At 41.9% G+C, this 16,518-nt stretch overlaps 1 protein-coding gene across 2 annotated transcripts in view; it reads left to right on the top strand.

The window, feature by feature from the left end:
- ABCA1 (ATP binding cassette subfamily A member 1) overlaps positions 1-12,646 on the top strand; it is a 162,848-nt gene extending 150,202 nt beyond the window's left edge. For both annotated transcript variants that reach the window (XM_060763658.2, XM_060763660.2), the window contains exons 47-50: positions 1,115-1,218; positions 2,933-3,025; positions 4,593-4,836; positions 9,021-12,646. In XM_060763658.2, the coding sequence (XP_060619641.2) occupies positions 1,115-1,218; positions 2,933-3,025; positions 4,593-4,836; positions 9,021-9,161 (582 nt within the window). In that variant the 3' untranslated portion in view covers positions 9,162-12,646. The remainder of the gene's footprint in view (positions 1-1,114; positions 1,219-2,932; positions 3,026-4,592; positions 4,837-9,020) is intronic.
- Positions 12,647-16,518: the final 3,872 nt, after the last annotated feature.

The raw sequence follows: 16,518 nt of genomic DNA, 5'->3' as shown, positions 1-16,518 counted from the left end.
ATTCTATCATTGGTGGAGTTCAGAATCATAGAATCATAGAATCAAAGAGTTGGAAGAGACCTCATGGGCCATCCAGTCCAACCCCCTGCCAAGAAGCAGGAATATTGCATTCAGATCACCCCTGACAGATGCCCAGGGGTGATTTGGATGCAATATTCCTGCTTCAAAGAATGCTCTTTGATTGTAGGTGAACTATAAATCCCAGCAACTACAACTCCGAAATTACAAAAATCACCCCCCCCCCCCCCCCCCAAATCCACCAGTATTCAAATTTGGGCGTATCGGGTATTTAAGCCAAATGTGCTCCAGTGAATGAAAATACATCCTGCATATCAGACTTTTCCATTACAATTCATAGCAGTAGCAAAATTACAGTTATGAAGTAGCAACGAAAATAGTTTTATGGTGGGGGTCACCACAACATGAAAAACTCTATTAAGAGATCGTGGCATTAGCAAGGTTGAGAAACACTGCTCTAAAACATGAAATACGTGCCACTTAATTTGGAAAACAGCCTCTTGAGATACATCTTGAGATACATGAGGTACATGAGTTCAGATATCTGATTTCATGTCTCACTGACTGATTCTCAAAGGCATTAGCTATACAATATTAATTGTGTAGATCCACCACTTTAAACTTAAAAAATTATTTTTAGTTTAGAACTGTTAGAACTGTTTCAAACATAACATAGACTCATGTGATAGATTCAAGGGGAAACGTTCTGTACTTTACTCTTTCACGGGCATGCTGGTTTTGAGTGCTCTTCTAGACTACTCACTTTTTAAAATACCCCTAGAAGCTTGCACACGAGGGAGAGACAGCAATACTATACATTTATTCTTGTCTCCCTGAGCATGAGGAAGTTTTCTATATAGGACAAATGTGGGCATTTGTCAGGGTTACAGGGCTGCGTTACTTCCTCCGGGAAAATGAGGGCACACCTTCACCACTCTCCACTCTGCCACTTATCTCAGAGTTGAAGGCCAAAACATTTGGGGACCACAGGTTGAGAACCACTGACCTATGGTCCATGTATCAAGGTTCACATTAGGAATCACATAACCTCTGGCAGTAATGGTGGAATGAGTGAGGTTTTGTTTGTAAATTGCAGGATGAGCCAACTACAGGAATGGATCCCAAGGCACGGCGTTTCCTTTGGAATTGTGCCTTGAGTGTCATCAAGCAGGGAAGATCTGTGGTTCTCACATCTCACAGGTAAGTAGCATGGATTCTTAAGCACTATTTGCAAAATAGAGTTTTTGCAAAATTGTTGCGTTACAATTTGTTTCCCCCTCCTTTTGCTTAATAATGTCCAAAAGCAAAGATTTACTTTAAAACTTTTTTGAAGTAGTATGAATTCCCATTGCTTGTTCAATCTCTGATTTTTTAAAAATGAAATTTCCACTTAATTTGGGCTTGAATGTGTTTAGTATAAAATAGGATGCACACTCATGCACATACAGGCATGTAGCACAAGTAAAGTACATAAAATAAAATATCCACTTAAAATGGTACTAATAGGCAGTCCTTGAGTTACAAACAAGATAAGTTCTGTAGATTTACTCGTAAGTTGAATTTATATGTCAGAATAGGTACAGCTTTAGGTGTAACAACAGCCATTTTGATGTATTGTTGAAGGCTTTCATGGCTGGAATCACTGGGTTGTTGTAGGTTTTTCGGGCAATATGGCCATTTTCTAGAACAGGGGTCTTAAAACTAAGGCCCGGGGGCCAGATACGGCCCTCCAAGGTCATTTACTCAGCCCTCGCTCAGGGTCAACCTAAGTTTGAAATAACTTGAAAGCACACAACAGCAACAACAATAATCCTATCTCATCAGCCAAAAGCAGGCCCACACTTCCCATTGAAATACTAATAAGTTTATATTTGTTAAAATTGTTCTTCATTTTAATTATTGTATTGTTTTAAAGTGGATTTTTTGCACTACAAGATATGTGCAGTGTGCATAGGAATTCAGTCATGTTTTTTTTTTTCAAATTATAATCCGGCTCTCCAACAGTTTGGGGGACTGTAACCTGGCCCTCTGTTTAAAAGGTTTGAGGATTTCTGTTCTAGAAGCATTTTCTCCTGATGTTTTGCCTGCATCTATGGCAAGTATCCTTAGAGGTTGTGAGGATGCTTGCCATAGATGCAGGTGAAACATCAGGAGAGAATGCTTCTAGAACATGGCCATATAGCCCGAAAAACCTATAACAACCCAACACCCGTTTTTTTAGTTTTGGGTAGCTTTCCCATCACTTTCTGTCTCTGTGACACTTGGATTTTTAAAATTTTGGATTGTTATGGAATCAAGGATTGATGGTAAAGCTTCAGTCATGATACCTTTTCCACATGATAACACTTATGGGAGTGGATTTTCCTTCCTAGGAAATTTCCTCTCACTTCATGTTGTCTCTTTTCCATTTTAATTAGGAGTCGGATGTAAGTTGGATGTTTGTAACTTGGGGACTGCCTGTACTTCCATCAGATTTGAATGCATCAGATTTTGTTCTTGAGATCTTTTTGTCCCATATGGCAACTTAATACAACTCCTATCATGGACAGCCAACATGGCCGAGTTATAGCAGACCCATCAAAGAATCTGAATTGGTTCAAGGCTGCCTTATTCAGTTATTCCCATTCAAAATATGTAGTCTTGGACTAGGACAATGTTTTCAAACTCTGAACCTTTAGCTCCCAGAATCTTATTGGCCAAAACAGCTGAGACTTCTGGGAGCTGGATTCAAAAGACCTGGCAGACTAGAGCTTCGGAATCACTAAACTAGAAAGACCAATGTACTCGTGCCTTTCAAAAAAAATCCTACAGCTTGTGTATCAAGGTTATCCTTTTGTCTGAACAAGAAAAGTAGACTTGAGTTCAGAAAATTACTGATTTTTTATGGTAATCATTTCTTATATGTTTCTCACAGCATGGAAGAATGTGAGGCTCTTTGCACTCGAATGGCAATCATGGTCAATGGGCAGTTCAGGTGCCTTGGCAGTGTCCAGCACCTGAAGAACAGGTAAGGCTATTTTACCCACTTGAGTGAAATTAAGCCCTGTAGAACTCAATGGAACATATTGGTATGCTTATTATTATGTTTATGTTTATTTATATCCTGCTTTTTCTCTCCACAAAGAAGGCTCAAAGTGATTTATGTTTATGAATATGTAGGGATATGTCTGTCCATCTCTCTCTCTCTCTCTCTCTGTGTGTATGTATGTGTATATATATATATATACACACACACACACACACACACACACACATGCACACATATATATCTAGTATCTACATGTATACCATATATGTAAACATGGTGCAATATTTTCCTACCTCCTGAATTATGGAGCCCCGGTGACGCAGTGGGTTAAACCCCTGTGCCGGCAGACTGAAGACCGACAGGTCGCAGGTTCAAATCTGGGGAGAGGCGGATGAGCTCCCTCTATCAGCTCCAGCTCCTCATCCGGGGACATGAGAGAAGCCTCCCACAAGGATGATAAAAACATCCAATCATCCGGGCGTCCCCTGGGCAACGTCCTTGCAGACGGCCAATTCTCTCATACCAGAAGCGACTTGCAGTTTCTCAAGTTGCTCCTGACACAACAAAAAAAAAAAAAAAACCTCCTGAATTAAAACATTTTTAGATGATGAATAGCAACAAGCCTAACATAATGCTGAAACATTGATAATACCTGATTTGGGAAAATGTACTTAAAGTGAAGTTTGACATCAGAAGCCAATTCCTTCTAGATCCAGAAGTACAGAGACCCTGAGAATTTCAGCTATGTTGTTTCTGAGTTCAATTGAAACTCAGAATTGCAGTAAAACAAGTGACGATATGCCATTTCAACATCTTTGTTGTTTTCAATAGACAAAAACAGTCACATCGGAGTACTGTAATTTGAGAGTGAAGCTAGTGTGGCTTAATATAGTGTTGGATAACGGCTCTGGAGAACAAGGTTCAAGTCTCTGTTCAGCCATGAAAATCCACTGAGTGACCTTGAGCAAGTCATACCCTCTTAGCCTCAGAAAACCCTGTAATGGGGTCTCCTTAGTGTCCATCAGTTGAAGGCACAGAACATGACAACAAAATTTGAGAGCCATCAGTCATTGCTGCAACATTTGCAGGCATTTCTTACTAACCATGAAATCTAGAAATATGTCATTTTAAAATTAGACTAAAAACTACTGCTCACTCATAGGTGACAAATAGAAGTCTGCAACATAATGCATTCTGGTTTGTTGTAGGGGTTTTTTTGGGCTATATGGCCATGTTCTAGAGGCATTCTCTCCTGACGTTTCGCCTGCATCTATGGCAAGCTTCCTCAGAGCTTGTGAGGTCCTCACAACCTCTGATGATGCTTGCCATAGATGCAGGTGAAATGTCAGGAGATAATGCTCCTAGAACATGGCCATATAGTCCGAAAACCCTACATCAACCCAGTGATTCCAACCATGAAAGCCTTCGACAATATAATGCATTCTAGTCAACTTTTTCAAACACTTTTTTTTACAAGGTGAAAACAAATCCTCCATATTTGTTGCTGTTTCAATGAAAATCACACACTTTCCTTCTTGTTTTTCAGGTTTGGAGATGGCTACACAATAGTAGTGCGAATAGCAGGGTCAAATCCTGACCTGAAGCCTGTTCAGGACTTCTTTGAGCAGGCCTTTCCCGGCAGCGTGCTGAAGGAAAAGCATCGCAACATGCTACAGTATCAGCTCCCATCCTCTTTGTCTTCTCTGGCTAGAATATTTAGCATCCTTTCCAATAACAAAAAAAGACTCCACATAGAAGACTACTCCGTTTCCCAGACCACACTTGACCAAGTAAGTTTATATAGCACTTATATCCCTAAACCTGAACTCATCCATATTTGAAAGTCTCAAGCTCCGTAGTTGCCTTTGGATTGTTCTTTTTGCATAAAATTATGAATAGAGACCATATTGTAGTAGAGTTTATGCCATTGAAAGACTAGCATCTGATTTTAATGAGACACTAGGAGCAAAAACTGGAAGACAAATTATGTTTGCCATTGCACTGCCATCAAATACTCGTTTTCCATATTTCCGACTAAGTGTAGACTGCAGCTGGCAGTAGGAATGGGGTTGCAGGGCCCAAGTGTAGCAACTACCATCCAAGGCAGAATGGAGGTGACGTTGCACAGGGCTCTATAAAAATAATAATAAATAATGATAAAACTTTATTTATATACCACTTTATCTCCCCGGGGGAGCTCAGGACAGTTTCCAAACAATAACATCAAAACATACAGTCACAATATGAACAAAAAATAACAGTAACAGCAACATAAGCATGGAATTACCCAACAACACATCAGTGTTAAAAAAAATCCTGCCTGCTCTTCATGTCTATTTGTTAGGACATGGTAAAGGAATGGGTCAGGATGATTAAAAAGGCTGGGTCAAGATTGATACAAATTGAAATAAGATGGGACTGGCATTTGGGTACAGTACAGTAATAGGTAAACGACAAAAGCAGAGACGGGCTATTTCCAGGGGCCTGTTAAGAGAATGACCAGGGTATAATATATAGGGGGCTAGGCCATGTCCGGACAGTGTCTGGGCTGAGCTAGCACTGGTCACTCTCGAAGATTTGTTGAAACCACCATGTCTTCAAACTCTTACGAAAAGAGGGGAGGGATGGGGCCTGCCTTATTTCCCTTGGAAGGGTGTTCCAGAGGCAGGGGGCCATTACGGAGAAGGCCCTCTCTCTGATCCCCACCAACCGTGATTGTGATGGAGGTGGGAGTGAGAAGAGGACCTCCCCGGTGGATCTTAGAGCTCTGCATCAGATTCCACAGTCAAGCTGACTTCAGGGGAGATTATTTACGTATTCATCTGCAAATGCTTAAAGTGTAAACAGGTGACGAGGAGAAATTAGTGCATGCATGAAGTAACTGGCCCAGTCTCTAAATTTACCCAAAAAAAAGCTGCAAGCAAAGCTCCAGTTAGATCTTTCTGGTCTGTATGGGAACTTAGTGGTTCCCAGGTCACCAAATTGGGAGGGAGAGCCAATACTCCAGAGGACAGGAGCAGGATTCAAAACGATCTTGGCAGATTAGAGAGATGGGCCAAAACTAACACAATGAAGTTCAACAGTGACAAATGCAAATACTCCACTTAGGCAGAAAAAACGAAATGCAAAGATACAGAATGGGGGACAATGCCTGGCTCGAGAGCAGTACGTGTGGAAAAGATCTTGGAGTCCTCGTGGACAACAAGTTAAACGAGCCAACAATGTGATGTGGCAGCAAAAAAGGCCAATGGGATTTTGGCCTGCATCAAGAGGAGCCTAGTGTCTAGATCTAGGGAAGTCATGCTACCCCTCTATTCTGCTTTGGTTAGACCACACCTGGAATATTGTGTCCAATTCTGGGCACCACAATTCAAGAGAGATATTGACAAGCTGGGATGTGTCCAGAGGAGGGAGACTAAAATGATCAAGGGTCTGGAGAACATGCCCTATGAGGAGCAGCTTAAGGAGCTGGGCATGTTTAGCCTGAAGAAGAGAAGGCTGAGAGGAGATATGATAGCCATGTATAAATATGTGACAGGAAGCCACAAGGAGGAGGGAGCAAGCTTGTTTTCTGCTTCCCTGGAGACTAGGACACGGAACAATGGCTTCAAACTACAAGAAAGGAGATTCCATCTGAACATGAGGAAGAACTTCCTGACTGTGAGAGCTGTTCAGCGGTGGAACTCTCTGCCCTGGAGTGTGGTGGAGGCTCCTTCTTTGGAAGCTTTTAAACAGAGGCTGGATGGCCATCTGTCAGGGCTGATTTGAATGCAATATTCCTGCTTCTTGGCAGAGGGTTGGACTGGATGGCCCATGGGGTCTCTTCCAACTCAATGATTCTATGATTCTGGTCTTGTGAAACTCTTCCAGTTTTTCTGCTCTATGAGTCGTCTTCTTGTCAAGTCAATGTTGCTTTTGTCCTGCTGCTTGCCATAGCTGACTACTGTCTCAGACTGTATTTATTTCATCCCTTCCGATTGTCCTCTTTTCAGGAGCCCATATGTCTGCCCTACTTCTCTGGGGCATTGGAACAGCTGTCCCCTTGTGGGGTTTCTCTTACATTTTGGCCTGCAGTCTCCATGTTGACTAGGGTTAATGGCTGTTATGGCTATAATCTGTAGCGCCTAGAATGAAGAATGCTATATTTGGGCATCTTAAACAGGCAGTAATATTGATTCACTACCACCTCCAAACTGCATTACAATATTGATTGGTAGCAAATGGGGCCTTACCTCACTATTGATTGTACTTGTACTTCAAGAGAAACGTGAACAGAAAGTAAACTCAAAGAGTTTTCTCTGTGATGCTGTTGCAGCTCTGGGCTTTTATCTTAATTGATATCCATTACACTACGTTTCTGTCATTTCCTAATTGGTTCTGTCATAAAAACATGGAAAAAGGTTTATTAAACTGCAAAAAACTTTGTTTTTGTGGGACATCTTGCAGCAGTTTGCTATAGTTTTTCAATGAATATCTTATAGAATCTCAACCAAGGGCAGCCACAGAACAAAGTTTCTGAAGTATAACAACTACTTTCAAAGTAAGCACCACACAATTAAATGGGAAATAACATTTTCAGACCAGGAACAGATCATTATTCAAATTTTGTTATGGAATTATCCATGCCCTGCCCCACGTGTCTTCTGGTAGAACTTTAGTAAAGGTAAAGGTAGTCCCCTGACATTAAGTCCAGTCATGTCTGACTCTGGGGTGTGGTGCTCATCTCCATTTCTAAGCCGAGGAGCCAGCGTTGTCCGTAGACACCTCCAAGGTCATGTGGCCGGCATGACTCCATGGAGAACCGTTACCTTCCCGCCGGAGTGGTACCTATTGATCTACTCACATTTGCATGTTTTCAAACTGCTAGGTTGGCAGAAGCTAGGGCTGACAGCGGAAGCTCACGCCGCTCCCCGGAATCGAACCTGCAACCTTTCGATCAACAAGCTCAGCAGCTCAGTGCTTTGGATATCTGGAGCAGTGTTTCTCGACCTTCCTCATGCCATGACCCCTTAATACAGTTCCTCATGTTGTGGTGACCCCCAACCATAAAATTATTTTTGTTGCTACTTCATAACTGAAATTTTGCTACTGTTATGAATCATAATGCAAATATCTGATAGGAGGACTATAAGTATTTTCATTCACTGGACCAAATTTGACACAAATACCCAATACATCCAAATTTGAATATTGATGGAGTTGGAGGGGGGGCGTTATTGATTTTGTGATTTGGGAGTTGTAGTTGCCTGGATTTATAGTTCCCTTATGATCAAAGAGCATTCTGAACTCCACCAACGATGGAACTGAACCAAACATGGCACACAGACCTCCCATGATCAACAGAAAATACTGGAAGGGTTTGGAGGACATTTACCTTAAGTTTTGGAGTTGTAGTTCACCTACATCCGGAGAGCAATGTGGACTCAAACCATGATGGATCTGGACCAAACTTGGCACGAATACTCAATATGCCCAAATGTGAACACTGGTGGAGTTTGGGGAAAATAGACCTTGGCATTTGGGAATTGTAGTTGCTGGGATTTATAGTTCACCTACTATCAAAGAGCATTCTGAACCCCACCAATGATAGAATTGGGCCAAACTTATCACACAGAACCCCATGACCAACAGAAAATACTGTGTTTTCTAATGGTCTTTGGTGACCCCTCTGACACCCTCTCGCGACCCCCTAGGTGTCCCAACCCCCAGGTTGAGAAACGCTGATCTGGAGGCTTTTCAAATCTAGTGCTGTCAACTGTTCCTTGTCTTACTGAGTTTCATGCTTTATACCAGGCAGTCTGAGACTGGTTTTTTTTTTTTGTATTGTACTTGGTTGGGTTTTTTGTGTGTGTTTTTGACTGCCCTTGATCCAACAACCAAACTGTAGATGAATATTGCTATTAAGACTATTGCTGTATTACTATTACGACTGTTAACTCATTGTCTCCTACTTTCCTGTGCTCTCTCCCTCCAGGTATTTGTAAACTTTGCAAAGGACCAAAGTGATGATGACCACACAAAGGACTTGTCATTGCACAAAAACCAGACTGTTGTAGATGTTGCAATGCTGACGTCTTTCTTGCAAGACGAGAAAGTGAAAGAAAGCTATGTATGAGCAACCATTTTGAGAAGGATGCTACGTCAGTACTGAGCAGAAGGGAGGCATTCATCCTTTCTGTGGCACAAGGAGTTCTTCCCAGGAGCCAAGAGACAGAGGATACCGAGCCGAAGAGGATAAACTGGATGTTCTACAATTCAATGCAATGCAATTCAATGCAAAGAAAACAATATTCCTTTACGGAGGCAGTGCCTCTTGGAGATGTTGCCTTGTTGTACTGTTCTCTAGTGAAAGACTTGAATCTAGTTGTTCTTACATTATAACTCTGTGAAATTCTAGTATGGTGGCACATGCTGTTATGTGGTCCTTCTGCCATACTTCCACCTGTTTCTACTTACTTGTTTTTGGTTAGAGGTCATGTGGCAAGATTTGGGCGGATTCTTGGCCAGTGATTATTTATTTGCCATGTTAAGATGTGCACAGTCCTTCGGTGGGATGAGTAGGGTTGCCTGGGTGCTATATCCATTGCTGGCAATGAAAGCACCAATGTGACCAGTGCCAAGCAATCATCACACAACACATTGCTGTGGCCTTATTTAAGTGTTGGCTGTTGGCCCAGTTTACCTAAATAAATCGAAGGGGATTTGTATGAAGACCATTGGTGGTTTTCACCCTGGGCCAGAGACACATCACCTCAAAACATGCATCCAGTTATTAACTCAGTGTTTCTTATCATGGTGTAGCAGGATCAGCCATACAAACATTTGGGAGGATTTCTGTCCCACGGTATGGTGACCAATTTGCTTATTCCTACACTATGCTCTTGTGAAACTGTTGCTGTTTTCCGTTTTTGTTACTTAAGCCTTGTTTTTGATATGTCTCTTGTTTGCAACAGTATTACTTCTCGAATCATGTGATCTGGACCTGTTGACCCATTTCAGCATCCCCACTTAAGCTGTCAATCACTTTTCATACCACTCTTGCCACTCTTATTACTCTAAAGATCTAGATGTAGTTGGTATCATTTGTGTAACGTAGGTTTTTATAATCTTGCAATCACCACTATACAATTTTTTTGTGAACATGAACGTTACAGCGTAAGGTTTTCCTACCCGAGATGCCAAATCATACGATGTCTACTTCTTACCTTGCACAGCACTGTCCTTTTAAGACTAGATGAAAAGGAGAAAAATCTCTTGTTCCTCACCTTTCTTTTCACATCCCTGTCCTCCCACCTCATTACTCTTTCTCTCCTGCTTCTAAGAGGAGGTTACATTCAAAGTTGGAAGTAAAGATGGGCAAGAGATTGATGGAATGCATTTATTTTATATTATAGAGTTGACTAGTTTGTTTTTCTGTAAGACAAATTGCAGAATATTTTCTCATTTTGGGAAGGTTAGAGCCCCCTTTAAAACAACGCACAAATAGTTGGCCAAAGTTGAAAGAGTCAACATTACGTGCCTCTTTGTGACAACCAATGAGTACATTAACAGCAACCCGAAGGCTTCTTATTAGCAATGTAAGCAAGGAGTATAGTTGGGATGCCTCTCCCCCAAACCAGGTATAATCCTGAAAAGTTTAGCTGTCACTCTTCTAAAAGCAGTTGAACAGGGTTCTGCATCCTATACACCCATTTCCCTCTCTGGCCCCTGCCACACAGCTAAATAAAATCCCACATTGTCTGCTTTGAACTGGTATATATGGCAGTGTGGACTCAGATATCCCAGTTCAAAGCAGATATTGTGGGATTTTCCGCCTTAATATTCTGGGTTATATGGATGTGAGGGTGATCTGGCTGCGACATCTGTCACCCCATTGATCGCCAGGGGTGATTCGGCTGATCTGGCTGGCTAGGCGGGTGTACCCTTCCTCCCTCACCGCTCCATGTGCGTCCCTCCCGAAGCTGCACGCTCGGTGGAAGAGGACGACGTCCCAGGTATAGAAGTGTACCAAGGTCTCCAGTCTTCAGTCCCAGGTTATATGGCTGTGTGGAAGGGCCCTGTCTCTCTCTCCGCAAACTCTCTCCAGCGATCAGTTGTAAAGGTGTATATTAGTAGGGAGAAGGTTCATTTCTCCATACAAGATAGCTGGAAATCAATCATTTGGCCCTGATGACTCACACAACACATAAATGATTTTGCAGTTATATGTCCTGCTTGAAGAGTTAGAGGCTAGTCTTTAAAAAATAAAAACAAAACAGGAGTGCTCTTTAATGTATCCTTTAAGATCGATGTGCCATTTTATGCCAACGCACAGTCCAAAGCAAACAATGTGCTGTTTAAATGTGTCATCCTCTGTGTCTACTCAAAGGTAGGCCCTTCCTTCTTTCTCCTATAGGTTGGAATCCTGTTTATGACTTACTGCAGGATCTGTTTTGCTAAGATAAGACACTTTGTAAAGCAAAGCATAGCAACAGGGCGACAATAGTAAAAGCTGTGCCCATCAGAGCAACTTGGGAGACAGCGGGGCAACTTTGCCATCATTGTGGTGCCTGCAGCCACTATACCTCAGTACTATGCTGCCTTCTTGTAGGCTGGCATGATATTATAGGCCAGCAGACACAACCTAAGTCTGCACTTGCTTTGAAAGTGGCCTTACAGAACACAAGAAGACTTGCAAGTGCGAAGCTATCATGAACAACTTCCAATGGGCTGAGGGACAATATTTGACACGTAGATCCACCACAAGCTGTCAGGTCTATAAAAAAAGATGGGTATGTTCCAACCAAAAGTGACCAGACACCAGTTGTAGCTGGGAGCCTATAGCCCTTGAATCAAATTTACCTTTTAGCCATTTTTTTTCACCACAGGCTGTGAAAAAAGGCCATGGGGATGCCAAAGGTTCCAATTTGCCTTCCCAATATAAAAGATATAGCTGCAAGTTCTGCTGCTCTCAATGGAAGAGTTTTGCCTCTTCCATTTGAAACAGTTGCTTGGCTAGACTGGGACTCCAGTCCATCCAATACCACGCTGAATACTAGATCAGTTTCCTCCAAATCTGTAATGCCATGTTATACAAGGTTTCTGATGTGTTCGACGTGGATTTGCCAATATGATCTTCAGTGTTGTAGGTACTGTAAGATAAAACCACTGCTCATGGAACTGTGTTGAGAAGATTTACCACTTTAGTATGTATGGGGTGAAGTTGCTGCATCCTTCTACAGCTTTTTTTGACTGCTGTAGAGGCTCTTTTCCTATAAATAGTTTTCTTCCAGAACACGTAATGGAAAGCCTGTGTTACCATATTCTTCCTTCTATCCATTTCTGTCTCCCCTCTCTTTAATGATTGATCCTTCATTCCAAGCACTTTATGCTAGCTGTAATGGGATCTATTTTTGCACTGGAATAGTCTGTTAACTTTGCAAAATCTGGAGCAGTTTCACACACATACACACAAATTTTTTAAGTTAAAAAACTTTCAATGGACATTTTCATGAAAAATATATATTTGTATTGCTAATAAACTATTTGTGGAATATTAATAGGCATTTGTTAATTGCCTTGTATCAAGTAAAGAAAAAATAAAGTGTTGCTGGTCTACAACTGGGTTTATTTTAAGACTGCTTAATAAATCTTATTACCAAGTTAGAGGCTATGATACAACCACTGTATCCATAGGGGATGTTCCCAGACTTTGCATGGAAACATGGGGCTGTGGATAATAGCAAACTCTATTGAAATTAAGAACTTCCGGAGCAAGAATATCATTGATCTGCTGAAGAACCTAGAAAATGCCTTTTAAAAAACTGTGTCAGATGCAATTTGAGTAACTCCAAGTTGTTTCTGGTGTGAAAGAATTGGCCATCTGCAAGGACGTTACCCAGGGGATGTCTAGAAGAACATATGGGAACCTGGAGCTGACAGATGAGAACTCATCCCATCTCGCGGATTTGAACCACTGACCTTCAGGTCAGCAGTTCAGCCGGCACAAGGGTTAACCCATTGCGCCACCACGGCTCCTAGAAAATGCCTAAAGAGGACATGTTTTGCTGGATGGGAATAAATGAAATTGTACTGTATGCTAACAGGTCACTGATACAAGTTTGAATGATTTTGTTGTCTTGCACATGCAGAAATTCCCTCCTAATGGGCATTTTTGTCTGATGCAAAATGTCTTGAAACAAGAGCTGAATAGTACAATTGACACATAACTCCCCATGCTGAGATTTAAGCTATACAACCTCAATGTAGGGCACTCAAATACTGTCTGAGCTTAGCTTAAATATTATAAAGTCATCAGAGCCTGTCTGAACCTAAATAAAGTTACTCGTAGGTAATACTTGGATGGGAGATAGTGAATACCAGGTTCTATAGTCTATATTTCAGAGAAAAGTGCTGACAAAACCATTCCTCGGGAATCCCTGCTTGAGAAAACCCCATACACACACAGACACATACACACACCTTTCATTACAAGGTGCAAAATTCCTATGTAATCCTGTACATTTTGTTCAAGGATATCACTGTGTTCAACTGGACTTACCATTAGTGAGGTCTGTTAAAATCTTCAGCCTAACAGTGCAATCTTATGTCTACACTGAAGTAAAAGCCTCTGAATTCAATGAGAATTTGTGGATACACAATACAAAGTTCCTGTTTCCTGGAGCAAAGCTAACATACCACATTTATTTGTATTATATTTTTTTGTCGTGTCAATAGCGACTTGAGAAACTGTAAGTTGCATCTGGTGTGAGAGAATTCGCGGTCTGCAAGGACATTGCCCAGGGGACGCCTGGATGTTTTGCCATCCTTGTGGGAGGCTTCTCTCATGTCCCCGCATGGGGAGCTGGAGTTGATAGAGGGAGCTCATCTGTACTCTTCCCAGGTTCAAACCTCCGACCTGTCGGTCTTCAGACCTGTCATGTCAGGAGTGACTTGAGAAACTGCAAGTCGCATCTGGTGTGAGAGAATTGGCCGTCTGCAAGGACGTTGCCCAGGATGTTTTGATATCCTTGTGGGAGGCTTCTCTCATATCCCCGCATGGGGAGCTGGAGCTGATAGAGGGAGCTCATCCGCACTCTCCCCAGATTCGAACCTCTGACCTGTCGGTCTTCAGTCCTGCCGGCACAGAAGTTTAACCCACTGTGCCACCGTAGGCTCCGTTTATTTGTATTAATATGACTATATAAGCACCATCATTATGTATCACTAATAGGAAACTCAAAAAGATTTTTGTCACCTCCATAGAATAAATCTCATTTCCTATTAAACTCAAATAAGTTACTTTGTGTTAGACACACATACAATCACATAGCAGTGTCTGCAGCTGCATAAACTTCCACTACGTGATCCTTATTTATCCATTATCTAGTTAAAGTAGGAACAAAAAATATAATGGTATTCTCTGGAGTCACTACTTCATGGATACATCTTGTTGCTATATATTAAGTGGCCTTTTGATCCCTAACCTATTTTTTTGTTTTACTTGTGCTCCTCATTATGCATCTCACTCACCATTGCTTTCCACCCAGGTTCCCTAAGACCACTGCTTCTATTACTTTGTGTTACCTTGAAAATTCCTGGATACAATAAGGGCAGGCCATTGCCCCTTCTACATTGCCATATAATCCAGATTATCAAAGCAGATAATCCACATGTGCATTGAACTGGATTATATGAGTCTAAAGTAAAGGTTTCCCCTTGACATTAAGTCTAGTCGATTCTGACTTGGCGGGGGGGGGGGGGGGGGGAGTGCTCATCTCCATTTTTGAGCCAGAGAGCCGGTGTTCTCAGTAGATGCCTCTTAAGTCATGTGTCCGGCATGACTGCATAGAGCTCCATTACCTTCCAACTGGAGCGGTACCTTCCCACCAAAGCTGTACCTACCCAGCTTCTGCCAACTCCTAGGTTAGCAGAAGCTGGGGCTAACAGTGGGAGCTCACCCCATCCACAGATTCGAATTGCAGCTCAGTGGTTTAAGCCACTGCACCACCGGGGGCTCCCATATGTCACCATACACCCAAACATACCTGCAGATACAACATAATACAACAATCCATTCAAAACAATATTTGCATGAAAATTCAGCAGCTCAGCTGTTTAACCTACTGTGTCACTGGGGGCACACCTATGAGTCTACACTGCCATATAATCCAGTTCAAAGGAGATAATCTGGATTTTATATGGCAGTGCAGAAGGGGACTATGATGTGTCTTTCGTATTGCAATCAAAGCATGGAAGGCATCTTATAAACGAGAGAGAATCTTCCTATAAAACCCTATGAAATGCATGGGGCCACCATATGACAATTTGTAAACAAGAAGGAATATTCCTACAAAACCATATGACATGCATGAGGTCACCATATGTCACCATAATGTAAAGGTAAAGGTTTCCCACTGATATTAAGTCCAGTCGTGACAGACTCAGGGATGTGGTGCTCATCTCAATTTCTAAGCCGAAGAGCCGGCGTTGTCTGTAGACACCTCCTAGGTCATATGGCCAGCATGACTGCCTGGAACGCCGTTACCTTCCCACTGGAGAGGTGCCTATTGATCTACTTACATTTGCATGTTTTTGAATTGCCAGTCATTACCGACTCTGGGGTGTGGTGCTCATCTCCATTTCTAAGCCTTTCGGTCAACAAGCTTAGCAGCTCAGTGGTTTAACCCACTGCGCCACCGTGGGCTCCCATATGTCACCATACACCCAAACATACCTGCAAACACAACATAATACAACAATCCATTCAAAACATGTTAAACAAGAAGAAATAGGGAGGGGTAAAAAAACCCATTGAATTCCCTTGTGCTTGATTTGTCTGGTGATTGAATTGTGTCCAAGTTGGCAGAGCATTCAGGAATCTGCCATTTAAAACAGCTCGGTCCAGCAATTCATTGATCTGCAGTGTTAAAGTAGATTGATCCTGATTCTCTTGGCGAATACATAGATGAACTCTTCCCGTTTGCACAGCTGACTCCCTCAAATTGAAACATTTACCACCCTGGTTTCCATTATAACTGCTTCAGTAAAGACTGCTTTACCTGCAGTCTGAAAAGGCAGAGGCAATTGGAATCACAACCACAGTAATATATATATCGTTGAAGTCTTCTTTTAATATATACATTTTAACAATACATTCTCAGAATGGTGTTTCTTTGCGGTTGTTCCAAACATGCAAGCATATACATGCTTCTTCATATGCTGTGTGCATCAGCGGCTCAGAAATAATAAATTTATTCACAGTTTCAACTTTGTAACAAGCCAGTGTTAATACTATGTGCCTGGAATGATTTGCTTGGACCATTGAAAAAGGAAGAAAAAAGCCCCCCACATCTGCTTGGACCCTAAACAAACTGGACAACTGAGTTCCCATATTACATAAAACCAATTCTTGGAAAAGAGGAAGAGTCTATCCTTATGATTTCTTCAATGTGGTTTCCTAAATCACAACTGAAACTGTACTGCAAGGGTGG

This window comes from Anolis sagrei, chromosome 2 (genome assembly GCF_037176765.1).
Source record: "Anolis sagrei isolate rAnoSag1 chromosome 2, rAnoSag1.mat, whole genome shotgun sequence".
Classification (NCBI taxonomy): domain Eukaryota; kingdom Metazoa; phylum Chordata; class Lepidosauria; order Squamata; family Dactyloidae; genus Anolis; species Anolis sagrei.
Note: the sequence above shows the minus strand (reverse complement) of the source record. Positions and strands in the feature narration are given on the sequence as shown.